This window comes from Ranitomeya variabilis, chromosome 2 (assembly GCF_051348905.1).
Source record: "Ranitomeya variabilis isolate aRanVar5 chromosome 2, aRanVar5.hap1, whole genome shotgun sequence".
NCBI lineage: Eukaryota > Metazoa > Chordata > Amphibia > Anura > Dendrobatidae > Ranitomeya > Ranitomeya variabilis.
In genome coordinates this window covers 186,029,049-186,050,656 of record NC_135233.1, presented here as the reverse complement: position 1 = coordinate 186,050,656, position 21,608 = coordinate 186,029,049, and the positions used below count along the sequence as shown (strand labels likewise).

The 21,608-nt window shown below is 40.3% G+C and overlaps 1 protein-coding gene across 8 annotated transcripts in view; it reads right to left on the bottom strand.

The window, feature by feature from the left end:
• Positions 1 to 21,608, bottom strand: part of ZDHHC14 (zDHHC palmitoyltransferase 14) — a 213,507-nt gene that overhangs the window by 48,088 nt on the left and 143,811 nt on the right. For all 8 annotated transcript variants that reach the window (XM_077283298.1, XM_077283302.1, XM_077283294.1 and 5 more), the window contains 4 exons: positions 20,921 to 20,969; positions 20,494 to 20,596; positions 18,646 to 18,755; positions 18,414 to 18,516 (listed from right to left, as the gene is read on the bottom strand). In XM_077283298.1, coding sequence (XP_077139413.1) covers positions 18,414 to 18,516; positions 18,646 to 18,755; positions 20,494 to 20,596; positions 20,921 to 20,969 — 365 coding nt within the window. The remainder of the gene's footprint in view (positions 1 to 18,413; positions 18,517 to 18,645; positions 18,756 to 20,493; positions 20,597 to 20,920; positions 20,970 to 21,608) is intronic.

Here is a 21,608-nt window from a genome sequence, read left to right as displayed (position 1 = left end):
CGCTAATTCGTCGCATCCAGCCGGCCGCGACCAATCAGCAACGTGGGATTTCCATGAAAATATATGTGTGCGCGTGTGTGTGTGTGTGTGTGTGTGTGTGTGTGTGTGTGTGTGTGTGTGTGTGTGTGTGTGTGTGTGTGTGTGTGTGTGTGTGTGTGTGTGTATATATATATATATATATATATATATATATATATATATATATATATATATATATATATATAATGTGGCAGAAGTGTGTCAGCAGTCCCTGCATGAAGGCATTGATGCTATGGGCTGGTCTGCCCATTAACTAGACCGGAATCCAATCGAGCACAATGTCTCATTCCATCATTCCATCCGCCAATCCCATATTGCTCTACAGCAGTGTTCCCCGACTCCGGTCCTCATGAGCCACCAACAGGTCATGTTTTCAGGATTTCCTTAGTATTGCACAGGTGATTGAATGCTTGCCTGTCCAGGTGATGCAATTATCACCTGTGCAACACTGCTCTACAGACTATCCAGAAGGTGACTGATGCTTTAATCCAGGCTTGGGAGGAGATCCCTCAGGAGAACATCCGCCACTCCCTCAGGAGCATGCCCAAGCGATGTAGGGAGGTCATACAGGCACATGAAGGCCACACACTACTGAGCATAATTTTCTTGTTTTGAGGCATTTTCATTGAAGTTGGATCGGCCTGTAATTTGATTTTGAGTATCATTCCAAATCAAGACCTCTAGGGGATATTAATTTTGATCTACATTGATCATTGCTATGTTTTGTTGTTCTCAATGCATTCCAATATGTAATGAATAAAGATTTGCAACTGAAATATTTCAGTGATATCTAGGATGTGGTATTTTAGAGCTCCCTTTACTTTTTTGAGCAGTGTAATAAGAGGAACGCTCATTCAGCTCCGTGGTACTGAATGCACACAAGGGCGAAGGAAATGAAAAATGACAAAAGGTACAGGAAAGAAACCCAAAGTTGGACTTGTTCAGTATATTATCAATAGCTATGATCGTACTGAGATTTGTGAAAAATACACCAAGGTTACCTACCGGTAGCCGTTTTTTCCAAAACCCACAAAAGTACACCTGAGAGAGGGATCCGCCGAGCATGGACAGGAAACCTACTGAAATAAAAGTGTGGTACCTCTCCCCAGCATCGGTTTGGTTACAGAGCATTAGAGGACCTCTGGATTATATATCTACATAACCAACACCAAATCACCCAGTCTATAGTGCACATCCATATAGTGAGAAAGTGGGTTAGGGGAGAATATATGGGTGCTGTCAAGAGTTCTGGAAAAAACAGATACTGGTAAGTAACCTTGGAGTTTTCCAATCACCCCTGACAGCACACCTGAGAAATTTTTGGAGAATTTAAACACCTTAGGGATGGACCACCGCTTGCAGAATCCTTCTACCTAAGGTTAAGTCACAGGAGGACAGATTCAGTCTGTAGTACCTAAAGAAAGTAGATGGGGAGGACCAGGTAGCGGCCTTACAAATCAGATCAATTGATACCTCCGCTTTCTCTGCCCAGGTGGTTGCACGGCTCTGGTGGAGTGAGCATTGATGCGCCACTCGCAGTGCAAGACTAACTAATGGCCTCCTTGATCTATCAGGCAATGGTACCCTTGGATACTACGTAGCAATTCTGCTACCCCGAAAGGCTACGAACAGGGACTGATCTTTCCTACACTGACTGGTCATATTTTAACAGTGGCTTTCTGACATCTAACCTATGGAATATTTTTTCCCTTGAATTCCTAGGATTATTACAAAAGGAGGGCAGAATTTCTTGGCTTCTATAAAATTTAAGTGCTACCTTAGGAAGGTAAGCCAGGTCAGGTCTTAGTATAACCCTACCTCATATATTGGAGTATAGGGAGGGAATATGGTGAGGGCCTGTATATCACTCACCCTTATGTTAGAGCCACTAATATAATGGCTTTAAGAAAAAAGGAGTTTAGCTGAAGGGGTTCGATTTGAGTCTTAAATTAATGCCTCTAGTACCAGATTTAGATCCCATGGTGGAATCCTTGGAATTGTGACCAACCTGGACCTACCACAGGATTTTATGAATTGTGACACCCATTTATTTGCCGCAAGATTACAATTGTATAAATGCCTCAAAACCAAGACTTGCACCTTGAGGGTAATAGCCGCCAATTCCTAGCTCCAAACCTGACTGCACATAATCTAGAATGGAACCTACTGGAGCCTTATCCCCTAGAGGCTACCCTAAAAATTCAAGACTTTTTTCCACGTCTTGATATAAATACTTATTGGTTTTCTACTTAACAGCGTGAAGATTAACCTTGGTGAAAAAAAACCCTTTCTGACTCAATTCTGCCCTTTCAAATTCCAAGCTGCTAGGTGGAAGCACTTCACTTGAGAGAGTGGCATACTGGACCCTGGGTGAGAAGGTTCGGGATCTCCAGCAGGATCCATGGATCTGACATGGAAATTAACCTTAACAGGGAATACTATGGTCTTTTTAGCCAAAATACACCAATCAAAATTACACTCGTCTGATCCTCCCTGATCTTCCTCACAACCATTGGAATCATCGCTATTGTAGGCAGGGCCGCCATCAGGGCATTACTGCCCTGACTGGTGTATGGGGCCCAATGACCAGAGGGGACCCACATCAGGCCACGTCTATTCTGGTCATCGGGCCCCAGCGGCAGGATTTTGCCGGTGCAGTAACAGAACCTGCTTCCGACACGCAGGTTCAGTTAAACTCTATTGCTGTGCGGGCCCGCATGGCAATAGTAAATACCTTATGTGCGTCTGGCTTCTTGTTTAAATTGTTGTCCCAATAATGCCAGATACCAGAGAGTGGTAAGAGTGGTAGTGAGTAGTAGACAATAGTACAGGGGACGCTGTCCCGGCCGGTGACTAGCGTGCCCCTTGAAAACTCCGAGTCTGCCGTGCACTGGCAGTGGTGGCTTAGTTTAAGATAAAGCCGGCAAGGTACAGGACCTTGCGTGACGTCACTGACACGTGATGCTCTCACGTGACCGGCTACAAGGCGCACACAGGACCACACTATCCTACGCGTTTCAGAGTCGCTGACTCCTTCATCAGGGATGGTTCTGTGTGCATAGTGCGTGCCTTTTTATATCTGGCCAGGTCCGTCAATATTCTCCTATTAATTGAAAGCGAACGGTTCCACCTCACTGTTCAGACCATTAGGTGCCAGGGCGTTCATCTCAAATATGCATCTCGTTTCTTCACATGACATTTGATGAATAAAATTGCCCCCACGCCAGTCTTTAAAGGATATTGTAGTTACTGGACTCAAAATAGTTAATGAGCCCCCGTGATGTTTAACAAAATGTTGAGATAAAGGATGTCCCATAAACCTTTTACTAATGTTGCGCAGATGTTCTCTAATCCTCACATGCATTGGGCGTATAGTCCGGCCTATGTATATTTTACCACAAGGACACATAATACTGTAAATTATACCTTTAGTGGAACAAGTGATAAAATCTTTAATATTAATTACTGATGACTGATTTGAAATTAAGGTGTTTTTTTTTTGGTACCCAATTTTCTGCATGGTAAGCAACTTTTGCAAAAAAACCTTTGGAACACTGTGGTAAAAGGGAATTTTCTATCTTCAAAGGTCTACAAATCGTGGGAGCAATTATATTTCCTAAGTTGTTTGCTTTTTTAAAAACAAATTTTTGACGTGTTGGAAGTAGTTCTCCAATTACCTTGTCCTCCTTCAGGATATTCCAATGTTTATTAACAATCTTATTTAGCAACCTGCTATTAGAATTATATTGTGTTATAATTGGAATTTCATAATTTTCCCATTATTCCCTACTGTTCTCTTTTTCGTATCTTTTATGCGTCAACAATCTTTCCCGTGGATATTCTCCGACTTGTCTCTTAGTTTTTATCAGAAATTGCTTGTCGTATCCCTTGCATTCAAATTTCTCCACTAAAAGATCTGCTTCTATATTATAGTCCTCTGGCCTGGAGCAATTCCTATGTGCTCTTATAAATTGACTTTTCGGAACGTTAAGGAGCCAACTGGGGAGGTGGCAACTATCTAGGGCTATATAATTATTAGGATCAGTTGGTTTGTGATATATTTGGGTCTGAATTTTACTATTTTCTACAAAAAAATGTAAATCTAAAAAATGTATTTCTTTATTACTAGTCATTGAAGTAAATTTTTAAAAATAGTAATTTTTATTTAAATCATTTATAAAATTACTCAATAAAATGGGACCTCCTGACCATATAAATACTATATCATCGATGAACCTCAGCCATAGGACCAGGTTCGCTCGCAGCACGCCCCCCTGGAAAATGGTTTCCTCCTCCCATCTCCCGACATATAGGTTTGCATAACTGGGAGCGAACCTGGTACCCATGGCAGTTCCCCACTCCTGGGAGTAGTAGTGCGTCACAAATTTAAAATAATTGTGCATAAGTATAAAATTTATATAGTCTAAAATAAAAGAGGTCTGATCTTTTGGTGTCTGGCTGTTCTTTGACATAAAAAAGGGTGTGAAGCAGTAGAGTATTTTATGTTCAATTATGGTGTAAAGGGAAGTAATATCCAAGGTTCCTATTATATAATGTTCTTCCCATGATACATTCTGTAAGATATTTAAAATGTGTGAACTGTCCTTCAAATAGGACGGAACTTTAGGGCATAATTTCTGTAAATAACAGTCCACAAATTTAGAGAGATTAGATGTAAGACCCCCTATAGCAGAAATTATGGGTCTACCAGGTGGATGTATAGGGTCTTTGTGAACCTTTGGTAAATAGTAAAAATATGGGATTCTATGATGGGTCGTGTCAATGAAATCAAGTTCATTTTTATTTAGAAGCCCTTTCTGGTAACCCGTTTTAATTAAATATTGCATCTCCTTGAGGTAATGAGCTGATGGATCTATCACAAGTTCTCTATAGGTGCGGGTGTCACTCAACAATCGCAGGGATTCTTTATTATAATCAGTGGTGTTCAAAACCACTATTCCACAGCCTTTATCGGCGGGTCTGATGGTGATCTTTTGGTTGTTTTGAAGTTGTTCAATAGCCCTACGTTCTTGGTTTGGTAAATTATACTTAAATTTAGAACACGTTTTGTTTGAGATTTTTCTAATGTCACGAATAAGATTTTTCTAATGTCACGAATGACATTGTTCTGGAAAGCTTCAAAGGCCTCAGAATACTCTTGAATAGGGTTAATTAAAGTTTGATTTCTTTTTTAGAGAGGTATGATTATATGGATCAAATATGTCTGTGGAACCGTCATCATTATCTCTAATTAACTTTTTCTTCATATGATATTTGAGTGCCCATTTCCTCATAAATTGTTTAATCCCTATACATGTCTGAAATTTGTCGAACTTTGTGCTTGGTGCATATTTAAGGCCTCTATTTAATAGACAAACCTCATTATTATTCATTAAATATTCACTTAAATTGAAAATGTTCTGCTTTAATGGGGCTGGGGTGTTTTCCTGTTGTTGATGTGATTTCCTCTTTTTTGGTTGATTTCCCACCCCTACAGCCCCATTTTCTTTGACCTGCCTGAAAAAAAAGGAGGAAGATGGCTTTGTCTGGTGTTTAATTTGTTGTTGTTTTTTCTTTGGTTCTAATGTACAAGATGACGCCTCATTTAGCCGTGGTGGTTGTGGATTAAATTCGCTACAAAAGATCCCAGGGGAGTTCTCAATATTTTCAAGTACTAAAAATCTATTCTGTATTTCTGTTATAGGTATAGGGGTGGAAATGTCTGGTGCAATATTCTGATGGTTTGTATGCTCATTCATATTAGTTTATTTTGCACCTTTATTTACATTTCCTTCGTTCATAGTGAAATTTTCCATGTCAGAGGTCAAATGGATGGAAAATCTTTCACTTGATGATAGCAATGAGCTATCATCCCCATTAGTTTCATCAATTGTTACCATTCGAAAATTGTGTTTTGGTGTGTAACAATCTTCTAAATTAGGTGTCTTCTCTTTTTTCTTTTTACCTTTGTTGGGGTCATCATTATAATTTATCTGAGTTGGATGGGAGCACTTCCCCTCAACAACAAAATCTCTACCAAATTTCTTTTGTTTCCTCTCCATTATCTCATTCTCTTTATTCTTTATCCTTCTACGGATGCTATTAGATAATTTGGTGATCTCTGGATGCATCTCAAATGGCTTGACCTTTTCAAAAAGCCTAGTTATCTTGTTCCTTATTCTTATTAATTCATTCCTTCTCTTCTCAATAATAAATGACACTGCTTTTACAGAGAAGTCATGAAACATGGCGTCCCACTCTTCCATTGTATGAGGGTCTCCAATATCGCCTGATAATGACTTGTAGACCACCAGGCCTTTAGGTATATAATTGAATGATAAATATCTTTCTAATGTGGCTATTTCCCATAAATCTCTCATTTTTTTTTATTAGCGTCCATGGGTGTCTCTGAGTAGACTGTATTAAAAAACTTTTGGATTGCATACACCCTGTTTTTTCTATCATACCATAATTCACTCATAATGGCTATATATTGTGTATATAGCTCTAAATCCGTAAGGAATAAGTAAAAATTAAAAAATAAAAAAGTGAAAAAGTGCTGCTGCCACAGGAAAAGAGTGGTCAAAATGGTAAATACAAATATAAATGAACCAGGAGGCGCTGCACTGTTACCTGAAGTGAATTGCAGCAAATATAAAGGACGAAACCACTCTTATTCGTCCAAGAAATAATATATAAGAAAAATGTCTAAAATATTTGCGCTAAAAAACTCAGTTAAAAAACACAATTAACCCCTTCCTGACATTGGACGTACGTCCAGCGCGATCGGGGGGAGAGCGGCCGGGTGTCAGCTGACTATCGCAGCTGACATCCGGCACTATGTGCCAGGAGCGGTCACGGACCGCTCCCAGCACATTAACCCCCGGCACACCGCGATCAAACATGATCGCGGTGTGCCGGCGGTAGAGGGAAGCATCGCGCAGGAAGGGGGCTCCCTGTGTGCTTCCCTGAGACCACATCGCATTGCACCGGGGATCGCGTTGCTCCGAGGGTCTCTTACCTCCTCTCCCTGCAGTCCCCGGATCCAAAATCGCCGTGGCATCCGGGTCCTGCAGGGAGGGAGGTGGCTTACCGAGTGCCTGCTCAGAGCAGGCACTTGGTAAGCCTGCAGCACTGTAAGTCAGATCGCCGATCTGACAGAGTGCTGTGCAAACTGTCAGATCAGCAATCTGTGATGTCCCCCCCCTGGGACAAAGTAAAAATGTAAAAAAAAAAATTCCACGTGTAAAAAAAAAAAAAAAAAAAAAAAAAATTCCTAAATAAAGAAAAAAAAATATATATTATTCCCATAAATACATTTCTTTATCTAAATAAAAAAAAAAAAACAATAACAGTACACATATTTAGTATCGCCGCGTCCGTAACGACCCAACCTATAAAACTGTCCCACTAGTTAAACCCTTCAGTGAACACCGTAGGAAAAAAAAACGAGGCAGAACACAACGCTTTATTATCATACCGACGAACAAAAAGTGGAATAACACGCGATCAAAAAGACGGATATAAATAACCATGGTACCGCTGAAAACGTCATCTTGTCCCACAAAAAACGAGCCGCCATACAGCGTCAAAGAAAAAATAAAAAAGTCAGTCCTCAGAATAAAGCGATGCCAAAATAATTATTTATTCTATAAAATAGTTTATATCGTATAAAAGCACCAAAACATAAAAAAATGATATAAATGAGATATCGCTTTAATCGTACTGACCCGAAGAATAAAACTGCTTTATCAATTTTACCAAACGTGGAACGGTATAAATGCCTCCCCCAAAAGAAATTCATGAATAGCTGTTTTTTTGTCATTCTGCCTCACAAAAGTCGGAATAAAAAGCAATAAAAAACGGTCACGCGACCGAAAATGTTACCAATAAAAACGCCAACTCGTCCTGCAAAAAACAAGACCTCACATGACTCTGTGGACCAAAATATGGAAAAATTATAGGTCTCAAAATGTGGAGACGCAAAAGCTTTTTTGCTACAAAAAGCGTCTTTTAGTGTGTGACGGCTGCCAATCATAAAAATCCACTATAAAAAATGCTATAAAAGTAAATCAAACCCCCCTTCATCACCCCCTTAGTTAGGGAAAAATAATAAAATTAAAAAAATGTATTTATTTCCATTTTCCCATTAGGGTTAGGCTAGGGTTAGGGTTGAGGCCAGGGTTGGAGCTAAAGTTAAGGTTAGGGTTGGGGCTAAAGTTAGGGTTAGGGTTTGGATTACATTTACGGTTGGGATTAGAGTTAGGGGTGTGTCAGGGTTAGGGGTGTGGTTAGGGTTACCGTTGGGATTAGGGTTAGGGGTGTGTTTGGATTAGGGTTTCAGTTAGAATTGGGGAGTTTCCACTGTTCAGGCACATCAGGGGCTCTCCAAACGCGACATGGCGTCCGATCTCACTTCCAGCCAATTCTGCATTGAAAAAGTAAAACAGTGCTCCTTCCCTTCCGAGCTTTCCCGTGCGCCCAAACAGGGGTTTACCCCAACATATGGGGCATCAGCGTACTCGGGACAAATTGGACAACAACTTTTGGGGTACAAGTTCTCTTTTTACCCTTGGGAAAATATAAATTTTGGGGGGCTAAAAATCATTTTTGTGGGAAAAACGGCTCTGCGTTGTAAACTGTAGTGAAACACTTGGGGGTTTCAAAGTTCTCACAACACATCTAGATAAGTTCCTTGGGAGGTCTAGTTTCCAATATGGGGTCACTTGTGGGGGGTTTCTACTCTTTGAGTACATCAGGGGCTCTGCAAATGCAACGTGACACCTGCAAACCAATCCATCTAAGTCTGCATTCCAAATGGCGCTCCTTCCCTTCCGAGCTCTGCCATGCGCCCAAACAGTGGTTTACCCCCACATATGGGGTATCAGCGTACTCAGCACAAATTGTACAACAACTTTTGGGGTCCATTTTCTCCTGTTACCCTTGGTAAAATAAAACAAATTGGAGCTGAAATAAATTTTGTGTAAAAAAAAGCCGGTCACGTGAGAGCATCACGTGTCAGTGACGTCACGCAAGGTCCTGTACCTTGCCGGCTTTGTTATCTTAAACTAAGCCACCACTGCCAGTGCACAGCAGACTCGGAGTTTTCAAGGGGCATGCTAGTCACCGGCTGGGACAACGTCCCCTGTACTATTGTCTACTACTCACTACCACTCTCTGGTATCTGGCATTATTGGGACAACAATTTACACAAGAAGCCAGACGCACGTTCTACATTGCATTATCTAAGGATTTTTCCAGACACACAGACAACACCTGAATACAGGCTTTAGGATTAAGGTAACTACACATTACCATTTATTTGGAAATTAATGTGAGATTGAAACGGTGTTTTCATATATTTTTGTTTTTTAATTGTGTTTTTTAACTGAGTTTTTTAGCGCAAATATTTTAGACATTTTTCTTATATATATTATTTCTTGGACGAATAAGAGTGGTTTCGTCCTTTATATTTGCTGCAATTAACTTCAGGTAACAGTGCAGCGCCTTCTGGTTCATTTATAATAGTAATTACCTGCCAGCCAATTGGAGGATGACAGCTGACCTCAGCGTGCAAGTCGCCGACATATGACGTCATTGTCATTCGCCGGCGAGTGAATGACTGGACTGCGTTGAGGGAACTTCGCTGCAGGAGAACAGCCAGGTAAGAAGATAGATTTTTTTAAATTTGAAGCGGCAAGCCCTGGCAGAATGGGGCAGACAGATGGGGCACGATCACGGGACAGATGGGGCACAAAGAGCTCTTTCCCTGTGTTGGCATTATTAGGGGAGCATTCCACCATTTTTTGGGTTTTAATATAGATTAATATAGATAAAGAATTAATTTTAAGGAGCTGGATCAACCCTTTTTTCTTTCCTGCACCGACACTATATACAGAGCGCCTGTCTATAATGTCATCGGTAATCACTGTATTACCTCTACACAGACACGGCATACTAAGTACAGATCTCCTGTGTATAATGGCACTTATGGTGATATTAGTATTGTGTTGTTTTTTTTTATTAATGATAAGTATTATAGTAATCAGTCACTATTTGGTGGTAATATGTTGTCCGGCCATGGCGTGGCGGTATTTGTTCCTTGTATGTGCTATTATTGGTCACCATGTGGTGGTAATATGTGATCTGGACATGGTGCGGTGGCATTTGTCCCTTGTATGTGATATTATTCGGTCACTGTGGTGGTAATGTGGTCTGGTCATGGTGCGGTGATATTTCTCTCTTGTATATGATATTATTGGTCATTTTAAAACCAAAAAATTAAATTAAAATATACCTAAATTGTATTGGATATTTGAACAAATGATTAATAGGATAGAGTAGTGCTCAGCCAAAAAAGAGTATACCTTGTCGTGGTGCTGGCTTAAAAAATCTTTTGGCCAAAACATAAGCTGCTGGCTATATGTGTGATCTGAAATGCATCTACGAGTATGGGTTTTCCCCTGAGTTTAGTGAACAGAACTTTTTCACGTTCATGTTCTGTTTGTTTGCAAATAGATTTATATCCGGCTGCCTCCATGCTAGAACTATCTGCTGAAAGACATGAGTTCAAAGTCCACTCCCCTCTCAGGAAGTCTGCCTTTGTATTCTCTACTGCCCTTATATGAAGTGCTGTAAGGGATGAAAGATGTTGTTCTGCCAGCTGGAAGAGTCAGCTTACTGCCATCATTAAGGCATGGGACCTTGTTCCCCCTCAGTGGTTGATATATGCCACAGTTGCCTGGTTGTCCGACATGATTCGATGCGATCCAGAAGGAAGTGAAGAAAGCCTCTTCAAACCCTGTCGGCGGCCCATAACTCAGGTTTGATGCCTAGTTTCTCTCAAGAGATGACCAGGTCCCCTGAACCGTGTGATTTCTCAGGTGTGCCCCTTCCCAACCCGAATTGCTCGCATCAGTTTTGAGTATGTCGTCTACTGGCCTTACCCTTACAGGTTCCAACTATCGCTAGATTCAGACCCCCGTGTGATGTTACTCGTCTAGCAGATCCCTGAGCACCCCGGAATCCTAAATGGATTGTGATCCTGCAACAATTTTTATTGTTATTCTATTTCTGCTTGCTGTGTACTTCATCTGCTTTTCCCACACAAATTATTTAATGGTATTCCATCTCTGCCCGCTGATTGCCTGCTATGTGTCATCTGTTGCATTGTATCCAATACTCACTGCTGCATGTCCATCCTTAGGTCACTGTTGATGTTATCTGGTGAAAGGTGTTAGAGACTGAAGATGGAGTCATGCCTAGTCTTTGATCCTCTACCCACTTCCTGGAGTGTTGACCAGCTGCTAATTTAGCCCAAACTATCTACCGCAACCCCTTTCACCCGACACCCTAGTTAGCCCTATAAATTTAGACCCTAAGGTGCGCACGTGTGGGGTATATTCAAGTGGGGCACCCTTCAGCAGCGTATCCCCGCAGCTAATTCAATGGCTGTTAGTCAGGGCAGAGGTCAGGTAGCCAACACTTTGTACTCTCTTTTTTACCATGTGCGTTCTCTATCTTCATGGGTGGCCTTGCCTTCCATGTTCACTGCCCCATCCCCCCTCCATCACCACTCATTCACATCAGCCCCTCTCTCCTTCCCACTCCCATGTACAGCTCTCATGCACTTTTCACCTTTCTGAAAAATCTGTTTGTCTTACCCAACATTATCAGACTATAAACCATGTCACAAATCCAAAATCTACTTGCTCTTTTTTTCTACTGCTATTTATTTCAGGGGATCTCTCTCCAAAATAAAGTCCACCATCTGCCAACTTCAACCCATCCCCCACCTCAAATAGAAACCTTACTAACCTGATTAACATTAGTTGTACTCCATTTCCTTTTAATTGTGCACTCTGAAATACACGGTCTCTATGCAATAAGCTTTCCTGCACAGCTACTCTTCCTAACTCTCTTAACCCCTTTACCCCCCAAGGGTGGTTTGCACGTTAATGACCTGGTCAATTTTTTACAATTCTGACCACTGTCACTTTATGAGGTAATAACTCTGGAACGCTTCAATGGATCCTGGTGATTCTGACACAGTTTTCTCGTGACATATTGTACTTCATGATAGTGGTAACATTTCTTTGATATTACCTGCGTTTATTTGTGAAAAAAATGGAAATCAGGCAAAAATTTAGAAAATTTAGCAATTTTCCAACTTTGAATTTTCATGCCCTTAAATCACACAGATATGTCGCACAAAATACTTAAGTAACATTTCCCACAAGTCTACTTTACATCAGAACAATTTTGGAACCATTCTTTTTTTTTTTTTTTTAGGGAGTTCAGGGTTAAAAGTTGATCAACGATTTCTCATTTTTACAACACCATTTTTTTTTTTTAGGGACCACATAACATTTGAAGTCACTTTGAGGGGTCTATATGATAGATATATCGAAAAGTGACACCATTCTAAAAATTGCACCTAAATATGACTAAGGCTACTTTCATACATCAGGTTTTCAGCATCAGGCTAAATCCGCAGATTTTGAAAAACTGATGCGACTGATCCGTTTTTTTGACGGATCCGTCTAGCCTATCTAGAGTATTGGATAAAAAAAAAATTTGGAGCATGCTCAGTGTAAAAAAACGGATCACGCCGCCGGATTCGCCTTTTTCCGGATCCGGCACCTTCTGGCTCCCATAGGCTTTCATTGTAGCAAACAGCCGGAAGCGCCGGATCCATCGCTTCAGGCTTTTTCACCAGAGACAAAAAACGTTGCAATGGACGTTTTTTCAAGAAAACGGAAGCGGCAGATTTGCCGAATCTGTCGAAAAACCGAACTAAACGCAATGTCATCCGTTGCAATCTGGCACTAATACAAGTCTATGGGAAAAAAACCTGATCCGGCGTCAACATTCGCCTGATCCGTTTTTTTGAAAATTAGCCGGATTTAGCCTGACACTGAAAACCTGATGTGTGAAAGTAGCCTTAGGGTTCTCATGCTTCGCACCGACGAGGGCCAACAGCCGGAAACACCGTGTCTGCGAATTGAGATACTGATTTGGTTTTAATCCTAAGTCTATATTGCAAGACTCATTAAAAGGTTGATTGTGACTTGTAGGATCTCTATTTCCAACAGGTAGCGCTACAGAGTTCAAGTCCTCTTTTTCTCTGAGGAGGCAATTTGCATAAAAAAAAAAATGAACATTTAACTTTTTTCACAAAAAAATTACTTCAGGTCCAATTTTTTTTTTTAAACTTTCCCAAGGGTAACAGGAGAAATTTAACCCGAAAAGTTATTGTCAACTTTGTCCTAAGTACGCTGATATGTGGGGGAGAACCATTGTTTCGGTGCATGGCAGAGCATGGAAGGGAAGGAGCGCCGTTTGACTTTTTCAATGCAAAATTGGCTGGAATTCAGATCGGACGCCATGTCGCTTTTGGAGAGCCCCTGATGTGCCTAAACAGTGAAAAAACCCCACATGTGACACCATTTTGGAAACTAGACCCCCTCAAGAAACTTATCTAGATGTGTGGTGAGCACTTTGAACCCCCAAAGGCTTCACAGAAGTTTATAACGTAGAGCCGCAAAATTAAAAAAATATATTTTTTCCATAAAAAAGTTCTTTTCACCCCCAATTTTTAAATTCCCAAGGGTAACAAGACCCCAAAAGTAATTGTGAAATTTATCCTGAGTACGCAGATACACCATATGTGGGGGTAAACCACTGTTTGGGCGCATGGCAGAGCATGGAAGGGAAGGAGCGCCGCTTGACTTTTTCAATGCAAAATTGGCAGGGATTGAGATCAGACACCATGTTGCGTTTGGAGAACCCCTTATGTGCCTGAAGAGTGGAAACCCCACATAAGTGACCCCATTTTGGAAACTAGACCCCCCAAAGAAACTTGTCTAGATGCGTGGTGAGAACTTTCAACCCCCAGGTGTTTCACTAAAGTTTATAATGCCCGAGCGTGAAAATAAAAAAAAATCTTATTTTTTTTCCACAAATATGATCTTTTTGTCCCTAATGTTTTATTTTCCCAAGGGTAACAGGAGAAATTGGACCACAAAAGTTGTTTTCCAATTTGTCCTGAGTACGCCGATAGCCCATATGTGCGAAAAAACTACTGTATGGGCACACGTCGGGGCTCAGAAGGGAAGTAGTGACATTTTGGATTACAGACTTTGATGGAATGGTCTGCAGACATCATGTCCCGTTTTGAGAGCCCCTGATGTGTCCAAACAGTGGAAACCCCCACAAGTGACCCCATTTTAGAAACTAGACCCCCCAAGCAACTTATCTAGATGTGTTATGAGTACTTTTAACACCCAAGTGCTTCACAGAAGTTTATAACGTAGAGCCTTAAAAATAAAAAAATATTTTTTCACAAAAATATTTTCGCCCATTTTTTATTTTCCCAAGGGTGAAAGAATAAATTGGACCCAAAAAGTTATTATGTAATTTGTCCTGTGTACCCCGATACCCCATATGTGGGGGTAAACCACTGTTTGGGCTCATGGCAGAGCTCGGAAGGGAAGGAGCACCGTTTGACTTTTTCAACGCAGAATTGGCTGGAATGGAGTTCTCACGTTTGGAGAGCCCCTGAAGTGCCTAAACAGTTGAAACCCCCCAATTCTAATTCTAACCCTAATCCCAACCCTAACTTTAGCCCCAACCCTAGCCCTAACTTAAGCCTCAACCCTAACCCCAAGCCTAACTTTAGTCCCAACCCTAACCTTAACTTTAGCCCCAACACTAACCGTAACTTTAGCCCTATCCCTAACCCTAACTTTAGCCCCATCCCTAACCATAACTTTAGCCCTAACTCTAATGATAAAATGGAAATAAATATATATTTTTTTATTTCATTATTTTTCTCTAACTAAGGGGGTGATAAAGGGGGGTTTAATTTACTATTTATAGCGGGTTTTTATGTTTGACAGTTGTCACGCTAAGGCTATATGCACACGTTCAGGATTTCTTGCAGAAATTTCCTGAGCAAAACTGGACATTTTCTGCAAGAAATCCGCATGCGTTTTTCTCACGTTTTTACTGCGTTTTTGGTGCGTTTCTTTTGCGGATTTTTCTGGAGGTTCCCAATGCAATAATATAGTGGGAAATCCGCAAAAAATCCGCAAAATTAATGAACATGCTGCGTTTTTTACCGCAATGCGGTGCACAAAAATTGCGGAATGCATTCTAAATGATGGGATGCATAATGTATGCATTTTTTTCGCGTTTTTATAGTGAAAAAACACGAAAAAAAAACACGAAAAATCTGCAACGTGTGTACACAGCCTAAAAGAAGCTTTTTACTGTAAAAAACAGTTTTTGCATCACCACATTTTGAGAGCTATATTTTTCCATATTTTGGCCCACAGAGTCATGTGAGGTCTTCTTTTTTTGTGGGACGAGTTGATAAGCTTCCGGTCCAACCTGCAAGAGAAGAAAAATAAGTTTTATTATACTCACCCGGAGGGGAGGTCCTGTGTAGTCCGGTCCGGCGCATACCATCTTGTTGCAATGCTGCCCTCCTGCTTCTTCTTCGCTCCCCGGCATCGGCGCTCCAGCGCTGGCATACTTCTCTGCCCTGTTGAGGGCAGAGTAAAGTACTGCAGTGCGCAGGTGCTGGGAAAGGTCAGAGGCGCCCAGCACCTGCGCACTGCTGGAATTTGCTCTGCCCTCAACAGAGCAGAGAAGTATGCCTGCGCAGGAGCGCCGATGCCGGGAGTGATGAAAAAGCAGGAGGGCGGCGTCGCAAGTAGATGGGAGGCGCTGGACCCAGACCTGCGACACCCATCAGACTGGACAGCAAAGGGGTGAGTATAATATAACTTATTTTTCTTCACTTGCAGGTCGGACCAGGGGCTTATCTACAGCATCATAGAATGCTGTAGATTAGCCCTGAAAGGCAGTGGCCGCATTTTATAGTGGCAAAATCTGCTGACAGGTTCTATTTAAGGCCCTTATATTTGGCAGTCAGGAAGAATCGGGCCCCAGTACCTCCGGAACTGAAGGTGCTCATATCGTACCAGGTCAGTATTTCTTGGGGAGGTCCCTTAAACTGGAAAAAAGTAAGGTTACAAAAGAGGTGCCGAGTGTGTTACAAAAGGGGAATACGCTAGCACACCATTTATCAATGCGACACCTGCCCCAAAAAACCTGGCCTGTATGAAAGATTGCTTCAAACTGTACCACACCTCCTTGCACTACTAATTTACTTAAATTTACATAACAGGAAACAGTAGATAAGTTCCAAAAGGGGGCACTTGTTGGGCATTGCCACTGTTTAGGCACATCTAGATAAGTTCCTTGGGGGTCTAGTTTCCAAAATGGGGTCACTTGTGAAGGGTTTCTACTGTTTAGGCACATCAGGGGCTCTCCAATTCGATCTCAATTCCAGACAATTTTGGTTTGAAAAAGTCAAATGGCGCTCCTTCCCTTCCAAGCCCTGCCATGGGCCCAAACCATGGTTCCCCCACATATGGGGTATCAGTGTACTCAAGAGAAATTGCACAACAACTTTGTCCATTTTCTCCTTTTACCCTTGTGAAAATTAAAAAAATTGTTGTTGAAAGATAATTTTTGTGACTAAAAAGTTAAATGTTCATTTTTTCCTTCCACGTTGCTTCTGCTCCTGTGAAACACAAGAAGGGTTAATAAACTTCTTGAATGTGGTTTTGTTCAGCGTGAGGGGTGCAGTTTTTAGAATGGTGTCACTTTTGGGTATTTTCTGCCATACAGACCCCTCAAAATGACTTAAAATGTGAGGTGGTCCTGAAAAGAAAATGGTTTTGTAAATTTTGTTGTAAAAATGAGAAATCGGTGGTAAACTTTTAACCCTTATAACTTCTTCACAAAAAAATTTTTTGTTTCCAAAATTGTGCAGATATAAAGTAGACATGTGGGAAATGTTATTTATTAAAGATTTTGCGTGACACATTTCTCTGTTTTAAAAGGAATCTGTCACCCACAAATGGTCTATAAACTAAGGCCACCGGCATCAGGGGGTTATCTACAGCATTCTGTAATGCTGTAGATAAACCCCCGATGTATCATGAAAGATAGAAAAACAGGGTATATTATACTCACCCAGAGGCGGTCCCGCTGCGGTCCGGTCCAATGGGCGTCGCGGTACGGCGCCTCCCATCTTCATACGATGTCGTCCTCTTCTTGTCGTGGCTCCTGCGCAGGCGTACTTTGTCTGCCCTGGTGACAGCAGAGCAAAGTACTGCAGTGCACAGGCGCCGGGAAAGGTCTGCTCTGCCCTCAACAGGGCAAAAAAAAATCAAAGTTTGAAAATTGCAAAAATTTTCCAAATTTTCACCAAAATTTAATTTTTTTTACACAAATAAATGCAAGTTATAGCGAAGAAATTTTGACCACTAACATGAAGTACAATATGTCACGAAAAAACAGTCTTAGAATCGCCAAGATGTGTTGAAGCATTCCAGAGTTATTACCTCATAAAGGGACAGTGGTCAGAATTGTAAAAATTGGCCTGGTCATTAACGTGCAAACCACCCTCGGGGGTAAAGGGGTTAAAAAGCATGTACAGAAAAAATAATTTTGCCAAGATGGGAACAGGTGTAAATAGCCCAGTCTTGAACTGATTTAAAAACGGTTTAAAAAAATATATTGGGCAAAAGTTAATGCTTGAAACCAAAAATAACCAATCTTTCCTCAGATGATTACATAGTGTTAGAAAACAGTGTATAAAGGTAGAAGTAACTGCTGAGGTCAGTTATTGGTTGTAGACAGGACTTCACCAGAGCACCCCTGTGGACAAAAAGCAGGGGTAGCAGCATAGTGATGACCTTAAAAAGGCAGGGGCTTTTAATGCTTATTTTACCGTTTACAAGTATTTGCATTTTCTACATTTTGTTCAAGAACGGACATTCCAATGAAGAACCTGCACTAACAAAATGGCCATAAGACTCAGTACATTATGAGAATTAATTATAGATAACTGAAAATAGTCTTAAAGAAAACAAAAATACATGATAACCGAGAAAATAAAACTAAAAAAAAAAAAAGTGAAAAAACTGATTTTACTGGCATCGCGAGCTAATGAGAAGGCTATGACCATATGGCACATAATGAAATCCACAAGTACAGCAGCACATCTGTGAGCAACACAATCTGGTCAGCATTTTATTTCTATATATACTCGTTTCCTGACACTTAGCAATTTGGGATTCTTAACGTGTTTTGCAGTTGTAAAACGGCACAGCATCCCCATGGCATGTGAGTTAAAGCAAATGCAACACCTTTATCATATACAGCACGGGTTATCTTAGAGTTACAATCAGCAGCAGGGGTCTAGGTAGATTAAATTTTAAATAACGGAAACCCCTCGAAATGAGGCACAGTAACCAAGTTTCAGCTACTTAATGACAATACTTGGCTCATCTTACCATATTGCTCTGAGACTGCGTAGAACCATACATAGTCAATCCATTGGAGGGTGGGACTGACTGTGCCATATCAGCTTCCATCATTCCTCTGCGGTCAATTAAGCTTAAAAGAAAAGAAACATTTCTATAGAAGAGAGCTGGAAACCAAATCGCCCCCCCCCCACCACCACCACCACCACCGGGAATGAGTAAAAAAGCAGGTTATCAGATTTGGCCAGTGCCGAAGCTTTACCTGGGGTTCATTGGACCACAAAGAGCTGCACAGCAATTTGTAAAAATATTGCCATAGCTATAAGGATTATAGCTTTCTTTTCCTCGCTTACTTGACCAAGAACCTTTAATCTGCAAAAACAGAACAGATTTATTGTAACTGGCATTTACACTGCAGTACAAAGATGTACATTCTGCATGGTCTAGCTACAATTTGTATGAATGTATGAGAATCATGTAGAAATATTTAGGTTTTGCTATTGTAATTTATTCTAGTGGAACTAGACCCATGTCATACACTTTAAGTTAATGCCCTACACGTCACTTATAGTTACGTTCAGTTTGGTCTTTGCAGGATCACAAAAGGTTTTCCCATCTTCAAAATGTAAAGATGGACACCCCCAAAAAGTTCAATGGTATCGTGGGGTGGGAGGATGAGGGCACATAGAAAAATATATGAGTTATGACTTATGACAGAAAAATTATTTATTATGAAATTATATCTGAGCACAGCAGGCTTGCAAACTACATGCAGCCTAGTCTACAGTACCTGATTGATACTGATTACTGAACACATACCTAACAAAATTATAGTAATTTAATTGACACCAAGCAGTTTGTACTGCAATACCAAATAGGTTGCCACTACTTAAGCAACGTAAATAAGTGAATAAATAATTCTTAAAAGGCGAGAGCATAATTTAAGTCACAGTGGTGTTGCAATGTAGTGGGGGTGTTAAAACCCCAGCAGATTTAGATTGCCATTAAAACCAATAGCAATTATGAAGGATGAAATGATCAGAGTGTATAAAAAAATACATTTATTAGAAAAATTAAAAACATAATAGAAAACAGATACAAAAGATACAATTAATCAATTAAGATCATGATGACAAACTGGTAAGCAAGAGTACACAGCATGATCAATTATCTGTAACCAGATACAGAGATTATGTAATTAATAATAGTAAACAAGGTCTCTATAGCAGAAAGATCTGTAAACTCGAATTGCAATGATATTCAAGCAAGAAATGGATACAGGACTTAAAAGATTAGATCGGATATCAGTGCTGGTGACACCATGTATAAATGCTCCATGTGACAATGCACCAATGAAGGCACATATCATTACATGTCAATGAATAGGTATAAGCCATTACCTGTAGCAATGTTGCAGGGTATGCGTGCGCTCTTAGCAACGTGCGTTTCACCACCTCTGTACCTTTGTCAGGATGTAGGGTAACACGATATAATGCCATAATATATAGTGTGTGTAGATCAATTAATCAGGCATGTGTGTCGGCGCGTTGCCATGTTACCGCGTCATAGCGAGGGTGGCGCTCAATGCATACGTCATCTAGTCACATGACCGGGCCCTTATCCAAGATAACACGCCACCATTGAAGAGCTCCTCCTACTACAGTGCGGCAGCGCATGCTCTGGATTCACCACTGAAGCCTGCTATGAAGGATGATAGAGATGGTGATCTTCCTGTTATATAGATATTTACTGTGGACTACTATTGTTATTACCTAATCTCTGTAAGAGGTTACAAATAATTGGTCACGCTGTGTATTCTTGCACACTAGTTTGTCATGTCCTTAATAGACTAATTGTATATTTTTGTATCTATTTTCCATTATGTTTTAGAATAATAAACTACCGTATATTTATTTATATTCTGATAGTTTGCTCCTTCATAAATAGCTATTGGCTTTCATGTTTCAAGAAGAGATCACTGTACCAATTTATGAGGATATTGTTGGGTTACATTGGAATGACAGGGCTTAAATCCTCAACTACTGGCAATCTCAATGTTACCCTTTTAAAACTGGCCATTCAGTCCTAACCAAACAACTTCCATACTTACATCTTCATTGGTAGTTTGATTGGAACTGATTAAGTAAGTGTGGAATCCCGACAGGCCAACAATGGACCATACAGAAAAGAAACACACCACAGCTTCCAGGACAGTAAAATAGTTGTTAAGGAGGCACACATCAAATTCAAGATATAGCTTAAAGAGTGCGTCACAGCTGAAATCTAAATTACACTTATTATAAGCAGTTATATTGGGGACTTAACCCATATCTAAAATCATAGAAGCAGTAGCACATTCTCCACAATTTAAAGAGTGTCCTTCAACACAAATTTTTATCTTTGATGACATGAACTCAACTTTTAATTTTAATTGTTAAGGAATACAATACCTTAGAATTGTAAGCCAATGAAATCTAAAACCTTTTGTCAACTAATAAACTTTACTACAGGTTACAGAGAAATCATTTAAAGGATATCTTGCAGGGCTGTCCTTTAAGGCATTAAGAAATCCTGATTGTTGAGAGCCTGGAAATAAAAAAATTTAAAAAAGGAAAAATAAGTAGGAAATTAAAGAGACTTGCACATCTTGGCTCACATTTATTACTCCGTTTACACCAGAAATTAAAACAGTGCAAATTAAGCAGGGTTAAGATTCCTAAATTTTCTAGAATTGTCAGAACAAACAGGTCTACTATCCAATACCTCACTTATACAATATAGTATTTTTTTATTGAATGTGAACCATTGTCTGAATTTTCATTAAACGCATGACCATAATTTTTTATCCTTAACCCTTTAGAAGAGACTCTTTAGTAAAAAGCAGTTTAGAGTTTATGGGACACCTTTCTCATCTGTACAGTTGTGGTATGTAGGCACAATGGACACTACTGATTGAAGGTACAAACAATATTGGGTTGTAATATATACTTATCTATTATCCAAACAGTAGATTCAACTGTCATAGCAGACCAATGTAGCGAGTGCTATCCAGTATTAAATCATAAAATAAAAGGTAACTCGCTACTTAACCTTAAAAAAAACAACAACAAAAAACACAATTTGATTTTATTTTTCCCAAAAACCACTTCGAAAGAGGTAACTTACTTATAATGTACCCAAAACTGAATGACTGACAAATTCAACCATTTCTGCAAGTAACAAACC